This window comes from Oncorhynchus mykiss, chromosome 11, assembly GCF_013265735.2.
Source record: "Oncorhynchus mykiss isolate Arlee chromosome 11, USDA_OmykA_1.1, whole genome shotgun sequence".
Lineage (NCBI taxonomy): Eukaryota > Metazoa > Chordata > Actinopteri > Salmoniformes > Salmonidae > Oncorhynchus > Oncorhynchus mykiss.
Window position 1 is genome coordinate 10,345,169 of NC_048575.1, and position 22,519 is coordinate 10,367,687.

Below are 22,519 nucleotides of genomic sequence, written 5' to 3' on the forward strand. Positions count from 1 at the left end.
AATCCTGACTGCAATTTGGCAAAACACATTGGAACATGCCAAAGTCCTTCTGGGAGAATGTCCTGTGGACAGATGAGACCAAAATAGAGCTTTTTGGTAAAGTACACCATCTCTGTGTTTACAGAAAGCAAAATAAAGTTTTCAAAGAAAATAAAACCTTCCCTATAGTCAAACATGGATGAGGTTCAGTGATATTTTGGGGTTGCTTTCTGCCTCTGGCACTGAGTGGCTTGAACGTGTGTATGGCATCATGAAATCAGAAGAATACCAAGGCACTTTGGAATGCAATGTCAGAAAGCTGGGTCTCCGTCAAAGGTCATGGGTCTTCCAGCAGGACAATGACCCCAAATACACTTTAAAAGGTACCCAGGAATGGTTCAAGACAACACGCTGGACTTGATCGCAGTTATTTTGACCAAAGTTTGTGCTACCAGATATTATGTCTAGGATGTCAATTTTTAAATGGATATATTAAGTTTTGAATAAAAAACAAAGGTTCTGTTTTATTAACAGGGAAATAATGACCTGTGGAGACCAAATACTTTGGTCAATTTCAACTTATTTTTAATAAAATTGTGTGTTACTTGAAAGAAGTGCAAGGGTACCAATATTTTTGTCCATGACTGCATACATGATATATCATGTCTGATCCACCTCTACGCAGACGACACCATTCTGTATACTTCTGGCCCTTCTTTGGACACTGTGTTAACTAACCTCCAGACGAGCTTCAATGCCATACAACTCTCCTTCCGTGGCCTCCAACTGCTCTTTAAATGCAAATAAAACTAAATGCATGCTCTTCACCCGATCGCTGCCCACACTTGCCCGCCCATCCAGCATCACTACTCTGGACAGTTCTGACTTAGAATATGTGGACAACTACAAATACCTAGGTGTCTGGTTAGACTGTAAACTCTCCTTCCAGTCTCACATTAAACATCTCCAACCCAAAATTCAAAATTAAATCTAGAATCAGCTTCCTATTTCGCAACAACAGCATCCTTCACTCATGCTGCTAAACATACCCTTGTAAAACTGACCATCCTACCGATCCTCGACTTTGACGATGTCATTTAATAAATAGCATCCAATACTCTGCTCAGCAAATTGGATGCAATCTATCACAGTGCCATCCGTTTTGTCACCAAAGCCCCATATACTACCCACCACTGCAACCTGTATGCTCTCGTTGGCTGGCCCTCGCTTGATATTCCTCGCCAAACCCACTGGCTCCAGGTCATCTATAAGTCTTTGCTAGGTAAAGCCCCACCTTATCTCAGCTCACTGGTCACCATAGCAGCACCCACCCTTAGCACGCACTCCAGCAGGTATATTTCACTGGTCATCCCCAAAGCCAATTCCTCCTTTGGCCGCCTTTCCTATGCGTGCTCTGCTGCCAATGACTGGAAAGAACTGCAAAAATCACTGAAGCTAGAGACCCATATCTCTCTCACTAACTTTAATCATCAACTGTCAGAGCAGCTCACAGATCACTGCACCTGTACATAGCCCATCTGTAAATAGCCCATCCAACTACCTCATCCCCATACTGTTATTTATTTTGCTCCTTTGCACCCCAGTATCTCTACTTGCACACTCATCTTCTGCACATCTACCATTCCAGTGTTTAATTGCTATATTGTAATTACTTCGCCACCATGGCCTATGTATTGCCTTACCTCCCTTAACTTACCTCATTTGCACACACTGTCACGCCCGGACCGTAGAGCTTTTTACGTCTCTATTTTGGTTTGGTCAGGGTGTGATTTGGGTGGACATTTTTTGTATTTCTTTGTTTTGGCCGGGTATGGTTCTCAATCAGGGACAGCTATCTATCGTTGTCTCTGATTGGGAACCATACTTAGGTAGCTTTTCCCCACATGGGTTTTGTGGGTAGTTCTTTTCTGTTTTGTGTTTCTGCACCTGACAGGACTGTTTCGGTTTTCGTTCATTCTCTGTGTGAGTTTTGTTATTTAGTGTTCAGTTGAAATATAAGTATGAACACCTACCACGCTGCACATTGGTCCTCACCTTCTTCAACAGACGATTGTTACACACATTGTATATAGACTCTTTCTATTGTATTATTGACTGTATGTTTGTTTATGTGTGACTCTGTGTTGTCTTTGTCGCACAGCTTTGCTTTATCTTGGCCAGGTCACAGTTATAAATGAGAACTTGTTCTCAACTAGCCTACCTGGTAAATAAAGGTGAAATAAATCAATAAACAATGTATATGGCAACTTCTGTATATATGCCTGTATGGCAACTATACTAAATAGCTCCAATACTGGTAGTAATGCATCTAAAATGGAGGAGAGTTGAAGGCCCATCCTTCTCCTCTGACTGCCTTCACCACTTGGTCCTCGTCAGACATTTTGATTCCTTCTCTAGTTTGTCACCTTCATTACTCACCACACATCCTTTGGTCATTGTTTGTCCATGTGCAGAGGTTTCTAGACAGATAAAATTTGATGTGTGTGATGTACTCTCGTTCTTTAGGTCGTTTGACTTCTCTCGTCAGTCAGTTAGATCCAGCTGTAGTGACTTCTCTCGTCAGTCAGTTAGATCCAGCTGTAGTGACTTCCCTCGTCAGTCAGTTAGATCCAGCTGTAGTGACTTCCCTCGTCAGTCAGTTAGATCCAGCTGTAGTGACTTCCCTCGTCAGTCAGTTAGATCCAGCTGTAGTGACTTCCCTCGTCAGTCAGTTAGATCCAGCTGTAGTGACTTCCCTCGTCAGTCAGTTAGATCCAGCTGTAGTGACTTCCCTCGTCAGTCAGTTAGATCCAGCTGTAGTGACTTCCCTCGTCAGTCAGTTAGATCCAGCTGTAGTGACTTCTCTCGTCAGTCAGTTAGATCCAGCTGTAGTGACTTCCCTCGTCAGTCAGTTAGATCCAGCTGTAGTGACTTCCCTCGTCAGTCAGTTAGATCCAGCTGTAGTGACTTCCCTCGTCAGTCAGTTAGATCCAGCTGTAGTGACTTCTCTCGTCAGTCAGTTAGATCCAGCTGTAGTGACTTCTCTCGTCAGTCAGTTAGATCCAGCTGTAGTGACTTCCCTCGTCAGTCAGTTAGATCCAGCTGTAGTGACTTCTCTCGTCAGTCAGTTAGATCCAGCTGTAGTGACTTCCCTCGTCAGTCAGTTAGATCCAGCTGTAGTGACTTCTCTCGTCAGTCAGTTAGATCCAGCTGTAGTGACTTCTCTCGTCAGTCAGTTAGATCCAGCTGTAGTGACTTCTCTCCCCAGTCAGTTAGTTCCAGCTGTAGTGACTTCTCTCCCCAGTCAGTTAGATCCAGCTGTAGTGACTTCTCTCGTCAGTCAGTTAGATCCAGCTGTAGTGACTTCTCTCGTCAGTCAGTTAGATCCAGCTGTAGTGACTTCTCTCGTCAGTCAGTTAGATCCAGCTGTAATGACTTCTCTCCCCAGTCAGTTAGATCCAGCTGTAGTGATTTCTCTCTCCAGTCAGTTAGGTCCAGCTGTAGTGACTTCTCTCCCCAGTCAGTTAGATCCAGCTGTAGTGACTTCTCTCCCCAGTCAGTTAGATCCAGCTGTAGTGACTTCTCTCCCCAGTCAGTTAGATCCAGCTGTAGTGACTTCTCTCGTCAGTAAGTTAGATCCAGCTGTAGTGACTTCCCTCGTCAGTCAGTTAGATCCAGCTGTAGTGACTTCCCTCGTCAGTCAGTTAGATCCAGCTGTAGTGACTTCTCTCCCCAGTCAGTTAGATCCAGCTGTAGTGACTTCTCTCCCCAGTCAGTTAGATCCAGCTGTAGTGACTTCTCTCCCCAGTCAGTTAGATCCAGCTGTAGTGACTTCTCTCGTCAGTCAGTTAGATCCAGCTGTAGTGACTTCTCTCGTCAGTCAGTTAGATCCAGCTGTTATGGAAAGAGGCCTATAGACGCATACACACATCTCTGTAAATTGTGTGTGTGTGTGTGTGTGTGTGTGCGAGCGAGCGAGCGAGCATAAGCCAGCTAAGGAAGAGGAGGAGCGCTCTCTATCGACCCCGCTGACAGGGGTTGCCGTGGCAACCCAGCTGCAGCCCAATGCAGGCACAGTCGGTCACCACTTCGCCCATCTCAGAGGGGGCGCCACCCAGAGGCCACTAGAGGAATAACACAAATGGAGCCTCACCCTGTCTGCTCGGGTTCAGTCAGTATAGAGTTGAGAAGCTGCATGGGCTTGGCCCCGTTCCTTTTGGAGGAATCAAACATCCTATCAGAGCTCTGCTATTTTATATTTGTCCCCGTTTTATTTAGGGAAGTTAACGATTGGACAGACCTCTCTCGTTGTGAGCAGTTCCTCAAAAGTTTACACATAAATCTACTCCCCTGTGTGTGTGTGTGTCACAATGCTAGGTCCTGCTGAGTGTATGTGCTTAGCTACCCCCCCCCCCCCCCCCCCCCCCTCCACTCTGTGCACAATCTTAGTGGGGCAGGTACAGTGTGTGTGTTTATCTGCCCGCTCGAGGCTTGTATAATCTGAAGATCCATTCCCAGGGTTATTTTTAGCACCAGCTCCCCTGCAGCTGGGTGTGTCTCTGTGTGTGTCTCTGTGTATTTCTGGGTGTGTCTCTGTGTATTTCTGGGTGTGTCTCTGTGTATTTCTGGGTGTGTCTCTGTGTGTTTCTGGGTGTGTCTCTGTGTGTGTGGGGGGGGGGGGGGGTGGGTGTATTTGCACATGTTTCCTGTGGAAAAATGTGTAGCAGTGTGGGGGGGGGGGGTTGTTCTGGGAGTCTGGGGTTCCCCCCCTGGATTTTTTTTATTATGTGGAAGTACTGAGTAGCTCAGTTCTGGTAACTTTTTAAAAGGACATTCTACTCCAAAATAAATTAAAACAAAATTATGCCGACATCATATAAAATATCATTTCCGCCTCCAGAAATGAGCCCAATAATATATTGGTAAATGTAAACTCAGCAAGAAAAGAAATGTCCCTTTTTCAGGACCCTGTCTTTCAAAGATAATTTGTAAAAATCCAAATATCTTCACAGATCTTCATTGTAAAGGGTTTAAACACTGTTTCCCATGCTTGTTCAATGAACCATAAACTATTAATGAACCTGTGGAACGGTCGTTAAGACACTAACAGCTTACAGACAGTAGGCAATTAAGGTCACAGTTATGAAAACTTAGGACACTAAAGATGCCTTTCTACTGACTCTGGAAAAACACCAAAAGAAAGATGCCCAGGGTGCCTGCTCATCTGCGTGAACGTGCCTTAGGCATGCTGCAAGGAGGCATGAGGACTGCAGATGTAGCCAGGGCAATAAATTGCAATGTTCGTACTGTGAGACGACTAAGACAGCGCTACAGGGAGACAGGACGGACAGCTGATCGTCCTCGCAGTGGCAGACCACGTGTAACAACAACTGCACAGGATCGGTACATCCGAACATCACACCTGCGGGACAGGTACAGGATGGCACCAACAACTGCCCGAGTTACACCAGAAACGAACAATCCCTCCATCAGTGCTCAGACTGTCCGCAATAGGCTGAGAGGCTGGACTGAGGGCTTGTAGGCCTGTTGTAAGGCAGGTCCTCACCAGACATCACCGACAACAACGTCACCTATGGGCACAAACCCACCGTTGCTGGACCAGACAGGACTGGCAAAAAGTGCTTTTCACTGACGAGTCACGGTTTTGTCTCGCCAGGGTTGATGGTCGCGTTTATTGTTGAAGGAATGAGCGTTACACCGAGGCCTGTACTCTGGAGCGGGATCGATTTGGAGGTGGAGGGACCGTCATGGTCTGGGGCGGTGTGTCACAGCATCATCGGACTGAGCTTGTTGTCATTGCAGGCAATCTCAACGCTGTGCGTTACAGAGAAGACATCCTCCTCCCTCATGTGGTACCCTTCCTGCAGGCTCATCCTGACATGACCCTCCAGCATGACAATGCCACCAGCCATACTGCTCGGTCTGTGCGTGATTTCCTGCAGGACAGGAATGTCAGTGTTCTGCCATGGCCAGCGAAGATCTCAAATACAAATATTTAGACAGGTTAAGTTTCCTGAAAATAAATGCGGTAGACAGTGAGAGGGCGTTTCTTTTTTTGCTGAGTTTCTTTGTAACATTTAGCTTATGCATGGTCCGCATAGTGCTAGCAATAATCATTATCACCAGAAGCCCAACTGATGCAGCATAGTGGCTGAAAATATATAGGCTGAAGCAAGGAGTTTTTTTATCTGCATTTACCCTATTGGGCTAATTATTAGCCAGATCCCAAATGTGATCTTTAACCTAGTTAGCATCCTATTGATACATTTTATCACCCAACATTTTGTTTTACATAGGCCTACATTATATTCACTGTGTCTGCCTGTTAGGGTAACTTCAGTACTCACTGAAACCACTTCACGCCACCTTTCTTTCTCCCAACTGTCCCTGGTTGCCACTTCTCACGCTCATCTAAAAGTGTTGTCTTGTCTCATCACAATTTAAGTCTCTCAAAAACAATATATTTTGAGGTAGGGTGGCGTGTTCCCCTATTGACCCGTGTTACATTTAACCCCTGGTACATTTACGCGCTCACATCCAATTGCTGCAGAGCAGTAACCTGCTTAACAATGATGCTGCTATAAACTCCAGATTTAAAATGGTGCGGTTCTCGCATATTTAAGAGTTAAGAGATAAATAAAGTTAGAATGGAAAGCTAGGATCCCCCTCTGTTTAATAAAGGCTATTAAAATGTATGTTTTCCCCACGATTGCATTGACTGCTTGTCAGAAGGCATGGTTTCCTCTCTGTGGCACTCGTAACTTGAATGTGCCTCAAGGAATATTTCTCTAGTATAGAACACACAAGAACAAGCCGACTAGATAAATAAATCAACTATTCTACTATGGTGTTGTCTGATTTGTCTGTTTATTACTCGTTTTCTTTGCAGTGAAAAATGATATGTTATGGAGTTTTTGAAGTGCGCCTCCGCATTAATATTTCTTTCATGTTACATATTTTTGATTTTGCTGTGGCGTGCCACCACAGCTAAATAAGTGCAGCAGAAACACTGGTGCAAGTCTTAATCTGTTTAATGTATCTGTCAGGATGCAAAATGGCCCCGTCTTTCCTCATATAAACTCTCTCCATTGTCAGGCAGAAGAAGAGCTCCTATCATAGGCTCTAGTAGTATTTACAACACTCCTAACATCAAGCTAGTAGTACTAAGAACACTCCCTAACATGTAGTAGTAGTACTAAGAACACTCCCTAACATGTATTAGTAGTACTAAGAACACTCCCTAACATGTAGTACTAAGAACACTCCCTAACATATTGTAGTAGTACTAAGAACACTCCCTAACATGTAGTACTAAGAACACTCCCTAACATGTAGTAGTAGTACTAAGAACACTCCCTAACATGTAGTACTAAGAACACTCCCTAACATGTAGTACTAAGAACACTCCCTAACATGTAGTAGTAGTACTAAGAACACTCCCTAACATGTAGTAGTAGTAGTACTAAGAACACTCCCTAACATGTAGTAGTAGTACTAAGAACACTCCCTAACATGTAGTAGTAGTACTAAGAACACTCCCTAACATGTAGTAGTAGTACTAAGAACACTCCCTAACATGTAGTAGTAGTACTAAGAGCACTCCCTAACATGTAGTAGTAGTACTAAGAACACTCCCTAACATGTATTAGTAGTACTAAGAACACTCCCTAACATGTAGTAGTAGTACTAAGAACACTCCCTAACATGTATTAGTAGTACTAAGAACACTCCCTAACATGTAGTAGTAGTAGTAGTAGTACTAAGAACACTCCCTAACATGTAGTAGTAGTAGTAGTACTAAGCACACTCCTAATGTCAATTCCAGCAGTCAGCATGCCAATTGCACGCTCCTTCAAAACTTTAAACATCTATAACATTGTGTTGTGTGACACAACTGCACATTTTAGAATGACCTTTTATTGCCCCCAGCACAAGGTGTATCTGTGTAATGATCATGCTGATATGCCACAGCGGTCAGGTGGATGGATTGTCTTGGCCAAGGAGAACTGCTCACTAACAGCATTTGAGAGAAATCAGCTTTTTGTGCATATGGAGAATTTCTGGGGTCTTTTATTTCAGCTCATGAAACATGGGACCAACATTTTACATGTTGTGTTTTATATTTTTCAGTGTATTTTAGGGCCCTGCTTTGGTGTTACAAAGTATGTGTGTGTGTTATGTATACAGCATCCTATTGTGAAATGGCTTCATACTCCATCAAGCTTACAGATGTGCCTTTAGGTCATAACTTGTGGTCTAAAATGTTTCCATTCTCTTCTTTGTGTTATTATCTGTCATTAGGAGAGACTACAGTATAGGCCGTCCCAATCATCCATATTTCTCTTCCTGCTGTTTTGAAAGCGTCTGGTTCTTCTGGTAAAGCCATTCTCTGTGTGTTGTATCGTGAGTGATCGTTTTGTTGAGTGACCCGATTTCCACACTGACCACCACAGACACTCAAAATGTGGAAACTATTGATCCCATCTTTCCATTCGACCAATTAATAGCATCAGCCAGTAGATTTAGGCTGTGGACAAGTCCATGGGTCAAATTAAAACAGGGCAGCACTGGCCTGTGTTTAGTGGAGGAACAGTTCAACCTTGCGTTTAAGAGCTGAGTGTTGGTAGCAAGGGATGGGGATCACTCAGTCAGGGAGAGGGAATTATGAAACGTGGCTGTGTTTGGTCGTGTTTATAGGCCCAAACTCTATAGGATACTTTTTTTGTTTTGGGGTTTCTGTGTAACTTGTATAAGAGGGTTGGTAACATCTTATTAACTATGGTTCTTACTAAATAATTCCATTGGCAACTGCCTGGTACCAACTGGTCCATTATAAAGAACTAACCAGGTAGTTACATCAGAATGTATTTAACCAGGTCCATTATAAAGAACTAACCAGGTAGTTACATCAGAATGTATTTAACCAGGTCCATTATAAAGAACTAACCAATAACACAGTAACAACCTTATATTCTGTTGTTTTTTTATGGGACTAATTCAAACTAGCACCAGTCAGTACTCGCGTTTGAAAGTGTACATGACATTGCAACAAAATGTCCCCATGGGGACAATAAAGTCACTAAGTAAGTAAGTACTGACTGGTGCTAGTTTGAATTAGTCCCATAAAAAACAACAGAATATAAGGTTGTTACTGTGTTATTGGTTAGTTCTTTATAATGGACCTGGTTAAATACATTCTGATGTAACTACCTGGTTAGTTCTTTATAATGGACCTGGTTAAATAGACTTGATAACAGACCGCCCTAATGCTCAACGTTTGATCATTGTAATCACGCGCATGCCTATATATTCGTCAGTTCCTATAAGTCAATTCTTAAGTTAGAACACAACCTCAAGTAAAACTTTACAGAACTGACTTTTGTGGTTGTTGCCTCCTCAGTGTAGAATAGAAGACAGCCGAATAGAAGACAGCCGAAGACCAGAGAATAGAAGACAGCAGAATAGAGTAAAATAGAATTGGGATGTTTCGGGTGGTATCTGCTGGTTCAGCGGTTACAAATGTGCGCGTGCGTGCGTGCTTGGGGTTTGGGACCGCAGGGACACACACACATACACCCAGGGTACATACAGCTCGTGCACACCAGAGCAAGACGGTCTGATCTAGCTCTATGGCAGGAACTAACTGCTGTCTTTAATAATGGAACAGGAAGAGGGGGACGCCCTCTGCTGGGGAGGAATGGTACAGCCTGGGGATGAGATCTGCAGTAGTGTTAGTCATTCAGCATAACGATGTCTCCTAGCGATATAAACTCAGCAAAAAAAAGAAATGTCCCCTTTTCAGGACCCTGTCTTTCATAAAAAATAAAAATCCAAATAACTTCACAGATCTTCATTGTAAAGGGTTTAAACACTGTTTCCCATGCTTGTTCAATGAACCACAAACAATTAATGAACATGCACCTGTGGAATGGTCGTTAAGACACTAACATCTTACAGACGGTAGGCAATTAAGGTCACAGTTATGAAAACTTAAGACACTAAAGAGGCATTTCTACTGACTCTGAAAAACACCAAAAGAAAGATGCCCAGGGTCCCTGCTCATCTGCGTGAACGTGCCTCAAGCTGCAAGGAGGCATGAGGACTGCAATAAATTTATATGTCTGTACTGTGAGACGCCTAAGACGGTGCTACAGAGAGACAGGACGGACAGCTGATCGTCCTCGCATTGGCAGACCACGTGTAACGACACCTGCACAGGATCGGTACATCCGAACATCACACCTGCGGGACAGGTACAGGATGGCAACTACAACTGCCCGAGTTACATCAGAAACGCGCAATCCCTCCATCAGTGCTCAGACTGTCCTCAATCGGTTGAGAGAGACTGGACTGAGGGCTTGTAGACCTGTTGTAAGGCAGGTCCTCACCAGACATCACCAGCAACAACATTGCCTATGGGCACAAACCCACCGTCACTGGACCAGACAGGACTGGCAAAAAGTGGTCTTCATTGGCGGGTCACGGTTTTGTCTCACCAGGGGTAATGGTCGGATTCAAGTTTATCGTCGAAGGAATGAGTGTTATGCCGAGGCCTGTACTCTGGAGCAAGATCGATTTGGAGGTGGAGGGTCCGTCATGGTCTGGGGCGGTGTGTCACAGCATCATCGGACTGAGCTTGTTGTCATTGTAGGCAATCTCAATGCTGTGCGTTACAGGGAAGACCTCTTCCTCCCTCATGTGGTACCCTTCCTGCGGCTCATCCGGACATGACCCTCCAGCATGACAATGCCACCACGCACAGAACGAGCAGTATGGCTGATTTCCTGCAAGACAGGAATGTCAGTGTTCTGCCATGGCCAGCGAAGTGCCCGGAACTCAATCCCATTGAGCACGTCTGGGACCTGTGGGATCGGAGGGTGAGGGCTAGGGCCATTCCCCACAGAAATGTTCGGGAACTTTCAGGTGCCTTGGTGGAAGAGTGGGGTAACATCTCACCGCAAGATCTGGCTAATCTGGTGCAGTCCATGAGGAGGAGATGCACTGCAGTACTTAATGCAGCTGGTGGCCACACCAGATACTGACTGTTACTTTTGATTTTGATCCCCCACCCCCTTTGTTCAGGGACACATTATTCAATTTCTGTTCGTCACATGTCTGTGGAACTTGTTCAGTTTATGTCTCAGTTGTTGAATCTTGTTATGTTCATACAAATATTTACACATTAAATTTGCTGAAAATAAACACAAGTTGACAGTGAGAGGACATTTATTTTTTGCTGAGTTTAGCTATGTAGTGAAGTGACATGTTCAGAATGCAGTAGATAGAAATACAGTGAATAGAGCGGACCCCATTATTTATATATATATATATTTACATGAAACTGCCAAACTAAAGGAATCACCAACATAAAGTGTCTTAATAGGTTGTTGGGCCACCACGAGCCAGAACAGCTTCAATGGACCTTGGCATAGATTCTACAAGTGTCTGGAACTCTACTGGAGGGATGTGACACCATTATTCCATGAGAATTTCTATAATTTGGTGTTGATGGTGCTGGAAAATGTCTCAGGCACCACACCAGAATCTCCCGTAAGTGTTCAAATGGGTTGAGATCTGGAGACTGAGACACACACACACACACACACACACACACACACACACACACACACTTACACAGACACACACACACACACACACTTACACACACTTACACAGACACACACACACACACACACTTACACACACACACACACACACTTACACAGACACACACACACACACACACTTACACACACACACACACACTTACACACACACACACACTTACACACACACAGACACACACACACACACACACACTTACACACACACACACTCCTTATACTCCTTTGAGACCCCTCTTTCATAGTCACTGAGGTCTCTTCTTCTAGCCATGGTAGCCAGAATAGTGGGTAACTGGGTGTTTTATACATGACCCTAAGCTTGATGGGATGTTAATTGCTTAATTGACCCAGGAACCACACCTGTGTGGTCGCACCTGCTTTCAATATACTTTGTTTCCCTAATTTCCTCAAGTTTTTCCTTTATTTTGGCAGTTAGAACAGATATAGCTATGTAATGAAATTATTGTTCCGTGCTTGGCTAGACCTCTGATCCACTGTCTGTTTGATAGAAACACATTATGTTGTAGTGTGTATTTCTCTAGTGTTCTCACTGTCCCTCCCTCTTCTCTGGTCCCTAACCACTGACTGTCTCAGAGCCCCAGCTCCAAAACCAGCCGCCATGTCCAGCCATATGCTGCATCTATCCAGAAACACACTGGAGCGCGTGCGTGCGTGCATGCGGTATGGGAGTGGTTTAAAGACACCATGGCAACAGACACAAGAAAATGACTTTATTTCTTCTTAATGCTTTTCCTTAGTTAAAATGTGTAGAGTCAGATCTTTATCTATTCTACTGTAATGTCAGTGATATGTACTGTTCCTTAGATCCAGACCAGTGTCACATAATTATGTCTTTTGTTTCCTGTTTTGCAGCTTCTTGAACAAAATTGAGTCTGTGAGGTCGAATGACTACACACCAACAGATCAGGTTAGCAGGCTTTTCAACATTCTAGAGCATAGCTCTAATGTACTGATGAATGACATAGCTCTAATGTACTGATGAATGACATGGCTCTAATGCACTGATGAATGACATAGCTCTAATGTACTGATGAATGACAGCTCTAATGTACTGATGAATGACATAGCTCTAATGTACTGATGAATGACATGGCTCTAATGCACTGATGAATGACATAGCTCTAATGTACTGATGAATGACAGCTCTAATGTACTGATGAATGACATAGCTCTAATGTACTGATGAATGACATAGCTGTAATGTACTGATGAATGACATACAGTGCCTTGCGAAAGTATTCGGCCCCCTTGAACTTTGCGACCTTTTGCCACATTTCAGGCTTCAAACATAAAGATATAAAACTGTATTTTTTTGTGAAGAATCAACAAAAAGTGGGACACAATCATGAAGTGGAACGACATTTATTGGATATTTCAAACTTTTTTAACAAATCAAAAACTGAAAAATTGGGCGTGCAAAATTATTCAGCCCCCTTAAGTTAATACTTTGTAGCGCCACCTTTTGCTGCGATTACAGATGTAAGTCGCTTGGGGTATGTCTCTATCAGTTTTGCACATCGAGAGACTGAAATCTTTTCCCATTCCTCCTTGCAAAACAGCTCGAGCTCAGTGAGGTTGGATGGAGAGCATTTGTGAACAGCAGTCTTCAGTTCTTTCCACAGATTCTCGATTGGATTCAGGTCTGGACTTTGACTTGGCCATTCTAACACCTGGATATGTTTATTTTTGAACCATTCCATTGTAGATTTTGCTTTATGTTTTGGATCATTGTCTTGTTGGAAGACAAATCTCCGGCCCAGTCTCAGGTCTTTTGCAGACTCCATCAGCTTTTCTTCCAGAATGGTCCTGTATTTGGCTCCATCCATCTTCCCACCAATTTTAACCATCTTCCCTGTCCCTGCTGAAGAAAAGCAGGCCCAAACCATGATGCTGCCACCACCATGTTTGACAGTGGGGATGGTGTGTTCAGCTGTGTTGCTTTTACGCCAAACATAACGTTTTGCATTGTTGCCAAAAAGTTCAATTTTGGTTTCATCTGACCAGAGCACTTTCTTCCACATGTTTGGTGTGTCTCCCAGGTGGCTTGTGGCAAACTTTAAACGACACTTTTTTATGGATATCTTTAAGAAATGGCTTTCTTCTTGCCACTCTTCCATAAAGGCCAGATTTGTGCAATATACGACTGATTGTTGTCCTATGGACAGAGTCTCCCACCTCAGCTGTAGATCTCTGCAGTTCATCCAGAGTGATCATGGGCCTCTTGGCTGCATCTCTGATCAGTCTTCTCCTTGTATGAGCTGAAAGTTTAGAGGGACGGCCAGGTCTTGGTAGATTTGCAGTGGTCTGATACTCCTTCCATTTCAATATTATCGCTTGCACAGTGCTCCTTGGGATGTTTAAAGCTTGGGAAATCTTTTTGTATCCAAATCCGGCTTTAAACTTCTTCACAACAGTATCTCAGACCTGCCTGGTGTGTTCCTTGTTCTTCATGATGCTCTCTGCGCTTTTGACGGACCTCTGAGACTATCACAGTGCAGGTGCATTTATACGGAGACTTGATTACATACAGGTGGATTGTATTTATCATCATTAGTCATTTAGGTCAACATTGGATCATTCAGAGATCCTCACTGAACTTCTGGAGAGAGTTTGCTGCACTGAAAGTAAAGGGGCTGAATAATTTTGCACGCCCAATTTTTCAGTTTTTGATTTGTTAAAAAGTTTGAAATATCCAATAAATGTTGTTCCACTTCATGATTGTGTCCCACTTTTTGTTGATTCTTCACAAAAAAATACAGTTTTATATCTTTATGTTTGAAGCCTGAAATGTGGCAAAAGGTCGCAAAGTTCAAGGGGGCCGAATACTTTCGCAAGGCACTGTAGCTCTAATGTACTGATGAATGACATAGCTCTAATGTACTGATGAATGACATGGCTCTAATGTACTGATGAATGACATAGCTCTAATGTACTGATGAATGACATAGCTCTAATGTACTGATGAATGACATAGCTGTAATGTACTGATGAATGACATAGCTGTAATGTACTGATGAATGACATAGCTGTAATGTACTGATGAATGACATAGCTGTAATGTACTGATGAATGACATAGCTCTAATGTACTGATGAATGACATAGCTCTAATGTGCTGATGAATGACATAGCTCTAATGTACTGATGAATGACATAGCTCTAATGTACTGATGAATGACATAGCTCTAATGTGCTGATGAATGACATAGCTCTAATGTACTGATGAATGACATAGCTCTAATGTACTGATGAATGACATAGCTGTAATGTACTGATGAATGACATAGCTCTAATGTACTGATGAATGACATAGCTCTAATGTACTGATGAATGACATAGCTGTAATGTACTGATGAATTACATGTTAAATGTTGTTTAGCTGTATCATCTGAACCACTGTGTAGGAAAATGTTACTCTTTCTCTCTCTCTCTTTTTAATTTCTCTCTCTCGCTCGTTCCATCACTCTTTTTCGCTCCCTCTCAATTCAAATGAATTCAAAAGGCTTTATTGGCATGGGAAACATATGTTTACATTGCCAAAGCAAATGGAATAGACAGTAAACAAAAGGCAAATAAACAAGGGAAACATTAGTACATTTCATTTCAAATGTTATATTGTTGGCAATGTACAGTGTTTTAACAATGTGATAGTAGTTGAAGTATGAAAGGGAAAATCAACATAAATATTGGTTGTATTTACAATGTTGTTTGTGCTCCACTGGCTACCCTTTTTCTCATGGCAACATGACTGCACACTGCGGTATTTCACCTCAGTTATGGGAGTTTATCCATGTTTGATTTGTTTTCAAATTCTCTCTTTCTTCCTTTCTATTTTGCTCATTCTTTTTGTGCATCTCTTCATCTCTGTGCCCCTCTTGTTTTTGAACCCCAGGACTTGCTTCGCTGCCGAGTTTTGACTTCAGGTATTTTTGAAACAAGATTTCAAGTCGACAAAGTGAACTTTCAGTGAGTGTTCTCTTTCCTTCATTGTGTTGTAATGTTACACAGCCTTGTCTGTTGTCTTAACTGTATGAACAATGTACTGTATGTACATGGCTATGGTGGTTTCCTGTTATCGTGGAAATGTCCCCACCTGGTGGTCGTCTAGGGTAGTTTTTTAATTCGTCTCTAAATGGCTGTCATGAAAAGCATAAAGCTTTGCTTCTGTTTGTGTTAGGTTTTTGTTTGTTATATGGACATAATTAGTTAAAATACAAATGTAGCTAAGTCAAATGTGATTAGTATCATACCATTTACAGTCAACCACCAACATTTCTTTGGAAGAGTCTTTTGTCTTTTCCTTTTGCTAATTAACATTTTGGTTGTCTAACAAATGCACACTAAATGGAAAGTATCTGCACTGAAACACCATGACGCGGCAAATCAACATACTGCCAAGTGGTTTAGTGTTGTGGTTAACTTTACCCACAAGGGGGCTCTGTTTCCAGCACCATCACTCCATGTAGAAAACTAGTCCAATAGACTGTCTCTCAAGGTTTGAGATCAAGACATGGTTGAGTTAAATGTGCTTCTTCCACACATTGGCCCATACAGAAGTTAACAGGTTTGTCCCTCTCTCTCAGTATGTTTGATGTAGGCGGCCAGAGAGACGAGAGGAGAAAATGGATCCAGTGCTTTAACGGTGAGTTTGGATTCTGTGTACGGTTCTGCTCCCCACAGTGCTGTTCTGCTCCCCACTGTGCTGTTCTGCTCCCCACAGTGCTGTTCTGCTCCCCACTGTGCTGTTCTGCTCCCCACAGTGCTGTTCTGCTCCCCACTGTGCTGTTCTGCTCCCCACTGTGCTGTTCTGCTCCCCACAGTGCTGTTCTGCTCCCCACTGTGCTGTTCTGCTCCCCACTGTGCTGTTCTTCTCCCCACAGTGCTGTTCTGCTCCCCACAGTGCTGTTCTGCTCCCCACTGTGCTGTTCTGCTCCCTACTGTGCTGTTCTGCTCCCCACAGTGCTGTTCTGCTCCCCACTGTGCTGTTCTGCTCCCCACTGTGCTGTTCTGCTCCCGACAGTGCTGTTCTGCTCCCCACAGTGCTGTTCTGCTCCCCACAGTGCTGTTCTGCTCCCCACTGTGCTGTTCTGCTCCCCACTGTGCTGTTCTGCTCCCCACAGTGCTGTTCTCCTGCCCACCGTCCTGTTCTGCTCCCCACTGTGCTGTTCTGCTCCCCACTGTGCTGTTCTGCTCCCCACTGTGCTGTTCTGCTCCCCACAGTGCTGTTCTGCTCCCCACTGTGCTGTTCTGCTCCCCACTGTGCTGTTCTGCTCCCCACAGTGCTCTTCTGCTCCCCACAGTGCTCTTCTGCTCCCCACAGTGCTCTTCTGCTCCCCACAGTGCTCTTCTGCTCCCCAGAGTGCTGTTCTGCTCCCTATTGTGCTGTTCTGTTCCCCATAGTGCTCTTCTGCTCCCCACAGTGCTGTTCTGCTCCCCACAGTGCTGTTCTGCTCCCCACTGTGCTGTTCTGCTCCCCACAGTGCTGTTCTGCTCCCCGCAGTGCTATTCTGCTCCCCGCAGTGCTGTTCTGCTCCCCACAGTGCTGTTCTGCTCCCCACAGTGCTGTTCTGCTCCCCACAGTGCTGTTCTGCTCCCCACTGTGCTGTTCTGCTCCCCACTGTGCTGTTCTGCTCCCCACTGTGCTGTTCTGCTCCCCACAGTGCTGTTCTGCTCCCCACAGTGCTATTCTGCTCCCCACAGTGCTGTTCTGCTCCCCACTGTGCTGTTCTGCTCCCCACTGTGCTGTTCTGCTCCCCACAGTGCTGTTCTGCTCCCCACTGTGCTGTTCTGCTCCCCACTGTGCTGTTCTGCTCCCTACTGTGCTGTTCTGCTCCCTACTGTGCTGTTCTGCTCCCCACTGTGCTGTTCAGCTCCCTACTGTGCTGTTCTGCTCCCTACTGTGCTGTTCTGCTCCCTACTGTGCTGTTCTGCTCCCTACTGTGCTGTTCTGCTCCCCACTGTGCTGTTCTGCTCCCCACAGTGTTGTTCCTCTGCCCACAATGTTGTGCTGTGAGTGTAACTATGGTGGTTCGGTGAATGATGGTCAACGAGTAACCTTTTCAAGTAAACTTTTCTGAAACTGGAAGACTCATGTTAGCACATATGATAATGCCCAGGCTTTAGCTTTACAGGCTAGCACAGTCTTGAGGTGGGACAGACGACTGTGTTGCAGTAGCTCTGCATTGCATACCATATCTGGATCCACTTCCACATTTTATACGGAAGGATTCATTAGTATTACATGCTATATGATGTGGTTTGCAAGGTCTCAGCGTCTGGTACTCACTCCAGAGTGGCTCAGCGCTCTAAGGCACTGCATCTCAGTGCTAGAGGCGTCACTACAGACCCTGGTTCGATTCCAGGCTGTGTCACAACCAACTGTAATATGGCAGCGCACAACTGGCCCAGCGTGGTCCTGGTTAAGTTTTGGCTGGGGTTGACCATCATTGTAAATAAGAATTTGTTCTTAACTGACTTGTTTGGTTAAATAAAGGTTACATGTTTTTCCTTTTTTATTTTTTTATTTTATAAATGAGTACTGAAACAACTCATTTCACTGTGCTCCTATTTCTTTCAGACGTGACGGCCATCATCTTTGTGGCGGCAAGCAGCAGTTATAACATGGTTATAAGGGAAGACAACAGCACCAACAGACTCCGGGAATCACTGGATCTCTTCAAGAGCATCTGGAATAACAGGTTGGTCCACAGTCACCTTGTCTGGCTCTCTGCCCTCCGGTCCACAATTACCTCGTCTGGCTCTCTGCCCTCTGGTCCACAGTCACCTCGTCTGGCTCTCTGCCCTCTGGTCCACAATTACCTCGTCTGGCTCTCGCTGTCCTCTGGTCCACAGTCACCTCGTCTGGCTCTCTGCCCTCTGGTCCACAATTACCTCGTCTGGCTCTCTGCCCTCTGGTCCACAGTCACCTCGTCTGGCTCTCTGCCCTCTGGTCCACAATTACCTCGTCTGGCTCTCGCTGCCCTCTGGTCCACAGTCACCTCGTCTGGCTCTCTGCCCTCTGGTCCACAGTCACCTCGTCTGGCTCTCTGCCCTCTGGTCCACAGTCACCTCGTCTGGCTCTCTGTCCTCTGGTCCACAGTCACCTCGTCTGGCTCTCTGCCCTCTGGTCCACAATTACCTCGTCTGGCTCTCTGTCCTCTGGTCCACAGTCACCTCGTCTGGCTCTCTGCCCTCTGGTCCACAATTACCTCGTCTGGCTCTCTGCCCTCTGGTCCACAGTCACCTCGTCTGGCTCTCTGCCCTCTGGTCCACAATTACCTCGTCTGGCTCTCTGCCCTCTGGTCCACAATTACCTCATCTGGCTCTCTGCCCTCTGGTCCACAATTACCTCGTCTGGCTCTCTGCCCTCTGGTCCACAATTACCTCGTCTGGCTCTCTGCCCTCTGGTCCACAATTACCTCGTCTGGCTCTCTGTCCTCTGGTCCACAGTCACCTCGTCTGGCTCTCGCTGCCCTCTTCCAACCCAAATTTTGCCCTACTGAACATTTCGCACCAGATTTAGTAATATATTCTATGGTGTTATGATTTCAATATATTTTCAATACACTGAAAATGCATTTCAAACCAACTGTAACACATTGCAACACTATATAAATGTGCTTCCCATTTAGTGTTAATTGGTCAAGGTGGTAAAATCAGTGTTAATCGGACAATGTTGTGATATCGGTGTTAATCAGTCAAGGTGGTGATATCGGTGTTAATCAGAAACAGAAACATGAGAGTTGGATGGGGAGGTTTTATTCTTAAACCCACCCGTTCACATTCCACTAACTCTGACGAAATGTGATTGTTTAAATACCTGTCTAGTCACGCCATTCTTTGTTTTCAGGTTTCTACGGACCATTTCAGTCATCCTGTTCTTGAACAAGCAGGACATGTTGGCTGACAAGATCTTAGCAGGGAAATCCAAACTTGAAGACTACTTCCCTGAGTATGTTCGCTATACAGTACCGGCTGAAGGTGGGTACTGAGATGGACGGAAAACACCCCATTGTTTAGATCATTGTTGATTTGACTCATATTCAATATTTATAAGCATTTATAATTGTTCATTATTTAAAATATATTATGAACTGGATCATAATAAATTAAACAAATGTACTAACCTAAGGTTCACACACTCCAGAAACGAAGCATCGTTGTTGTTGCTTCACAGTGAAGGACTCCCAAACCGATCCTCAAGATGTATTCAAAGGTTAACCCATTTTGGCAACTCACACTTTTTGAAAATGTGAATCAAATGGAATCATTTGCACTGGCCCTGGAATCAACCTAATTTAGACCTCTTATGACACTATTACTTATAGATATTCCAGGGACTCTATTGCAGTATGTGAACAATAGCATTAACATGCCTTTCTTCCCATTGTCCAATGAGAATGGTTTGGAGCATGGAGAACAGTAGTTAGAGATATAAACATTTGATTGCAGGCACTGCCATCAGGCACTACACTGATTACATCCGGTCCTAATGATATCCTTCTTCTGATGACATTTGTCTCTTTGTGGTCAGCCGTTCCAGACCCTGGAGAGGACCCTAAAGTGACCCGGGCCAAATTTTTCATCCGAGATGAGTTCCTTGTACGTACCGTTTTCATTCTGTACTGACTGTAGACCCTTGTTTCCTAGTGTTAACTTTAAGAGTCAACCATTTCAAGGTTTGAGTCATTTCCATTTCAGTTCAGTCAATTCACGAAATGAAGTGAAATGTGGATGTGTCTCTCCGCCGCCCCACAGAGGATCAGCACGGCGAGCGGCGACGGAAAACACTACTGCTACCCCCACTTCACCTGCGCCGTGGACACGGAGAACATCCGCCGCGTCTTCAACGACTGCCGAGACATCATCCAGAGGATGCACCTGCGTCAATACGAACTCTTGTGATTGGTTGCAGCCCACCATCCAGTCAGCACTCTGCCAATCCCGGCGCAGTTTGATTCCACTCCCAAAACACAAGGCCCTGTTACCAGGAGAACTACTGAAGCATCACAATGCTGTCATTTTGTTTGCCATTGTTGTTGTTTTCTATTTACTTTTCTCCTTCCTTTTGTTATTTTATCTATGGCCCATCTTGACTTTATTTTGTAGGTCTAAGCAGGGATGGGACATTGTGTGTGTGCCTCATCTTTTATTTCCAATGCCTTTATTCTGTTCATTCCACTAAGCCTTTTGTTTGTTTTTGTTTGAAACTAGTCTTCTTCTTCTGTCATTTCTGTTGTTTTGATCTGGACCAGCTGAAGTTGTTATGAGGGTGTGTGAGAGTTGAGGGATCTGATGGACTCCTGTGAATGCTGGTTCCTCCCAACACCTCTCTCTCTCTCGTACTTGATGAAGGGGTGGGCAGCAGAAGTATCAGGTAACTTAATGCCGTCAAGGAAGTATACACATGATGTAGCACCGTGATATTTATTACTCTGTCACTTTTTTGTTTATTTTGTATAATTTTATTGCAGGATGATGGAGAGCGAGGCTTTCAGGCTGTAGATTTAGCATAGAGGGGGTGGGGCTTGTGGGAGAATAGGAGGATGCTGGGAGTTTGAGTCCTATGCACCTCTGGCCGTAGGAGCAGCAGCAGCTTTCTGCCACGTGTCTAGATGGAAAGAGAAATACCACACTCACTTTGATTTGCCCACAGACGGTCCTTTTTACTTAGATCCTCTTGGGCAAGAGTTCTATCTATATATATATATAGATTTGTTTTTGTTGATTATCTTGTACAGACTGCAAAATGTAATGTTATTTTGTACAACTTTATTGAGAAAAAAACTACTTGTAGAAGATCTTTGTGCCTTGATAATGGCTGTACCTGTAAATTGAGCTCTGATGTATGTTGTTGACTGCGCTGTACAGCTTGATGTCAAACTCTATCTGACAGTAGAGACTGCAGGTAGGGCGTCTCTCTCTCTCTGTAGAGGTAAATTTTTCTGGTTTATAAAAAAGGAAAATGTTCTTTAGTAGAAAAAAGGAGGAAAAATTTGCCAGGGGTTAAAAAAAAAAAAACACACGGAAATCCTGTATACATTATGCAAATTAACCACTTACCTACCGCAGTGACCAGGTCGCAGCCAGAGACATTGCCTTCATCCTCCTTCGTTTTGACGGTGATCATTTCAATTTTTGTTTCTGATTCTCAGCTTTAATACATTACAAGATCAATTGACGTGTCCAAATCACAACCTGGCGTTGTTTTACTACAGTAGGAAGCAACTTTTTAGATATGAAGTGTGTATGAGATGTATACATACGCGTGCCAGTAAATGTGTGTGTGTGTGTGTGTGTGTGCTTCGAAGCATGCATGTACTGTAAAACATATACACACATGCACTCATGCATTGTATATGTACATTGTACATATACATTTTATATTCATATATATGTACATATACATTTATAAAGATATACATATATTCTATAAATCTATATGTACAATTATACATAGTAATGTGTGTGCCTATGTGTATACATATTTATGAATGTCTAGAACGTATGTATGCATACACATGCATAGGCATCAACTTATATAGAATGAGAGGAGAAAGTAGTGATCAAGTCGGTCATGGACATGGAGAGCCCTTCACATTGCCACAGGTGTGAACCCAGTTAGATGGGCTGTTCTTTACACCGAACGGCAGCTTTCAATGTGCAAGTCTATTCTGAGAGCGAGGAGGCAGGAGTGATACATTTGTGTCAGGCCTTTATGGAATACGGAAAAATATTTTTATTTTAATAAAGAGGCACATCAGAATACTTTTTTTGGGGGGGTGGGGGGGTTGTCTAAACTGAATATGCGGGAAAATATGACAGATTATGTACACTTTGTATATGCATAAATTACAGTTATAAGAAACCCAGTGT

At 44.0% G+C, this 22,519-nt stretch overlaps 1 protein-coding gene across 5 annotated transcripts in view; it reads left to right on the forward strand.

Moving 5' to 3' along the window:
- LOC110535248 (guanine nucleotide-binding protein G(olf) subunit alpha) overlaps window positions 1-22,511 on the forward strand; it is a 61,795-nt gene extending 39,284 nt beyond the window's left edge. For 2 of the 5 annotated variants that reach the window (XM_036934813.1, XM_036934816.1), the window contains exons 6-13: window positions 12,498-12,552; window positions 15,537-15,610; window positions 16,228-16,286; window positions 18,222-18,342; window positions 19,494-19,624; window positions 19,776-19,859; window positions 20,178-20,245; window positions 20,402-22,511. In XM_036934813.1, the coding sequence (XP_036790708.1) occupies window positions 12,498-12,552; window positions 15,537-15,610; window positions 16,228-16,286; window positions 18,222-18,342; window positions 19,494-19,624; window positions 19,776-19,859; window positions 20,178-20,245; window positions 20,402-20,548 (739 nt within the window). In that variant the 3' untranslated portion in view covers window positions 20,549-22,511. The remainder of the gene's footprint in view (window positions 1-12,497; window positions 12,553-15,536; window positions 15,611-16,227; window positions 16,287-18,221; window positions 18,343-19,493; window positions 19,625-19,775; window positions 19,860-20,177; window positions 20,246-20,401) is intronic. The other 3 variants (XM_036934815.1, XM_036934817.1, XM_036934814.1) reach the window with 2 other exon arrangements.
- Window positions 22,512-22,519: the final 8 nt, after the last annotated feature.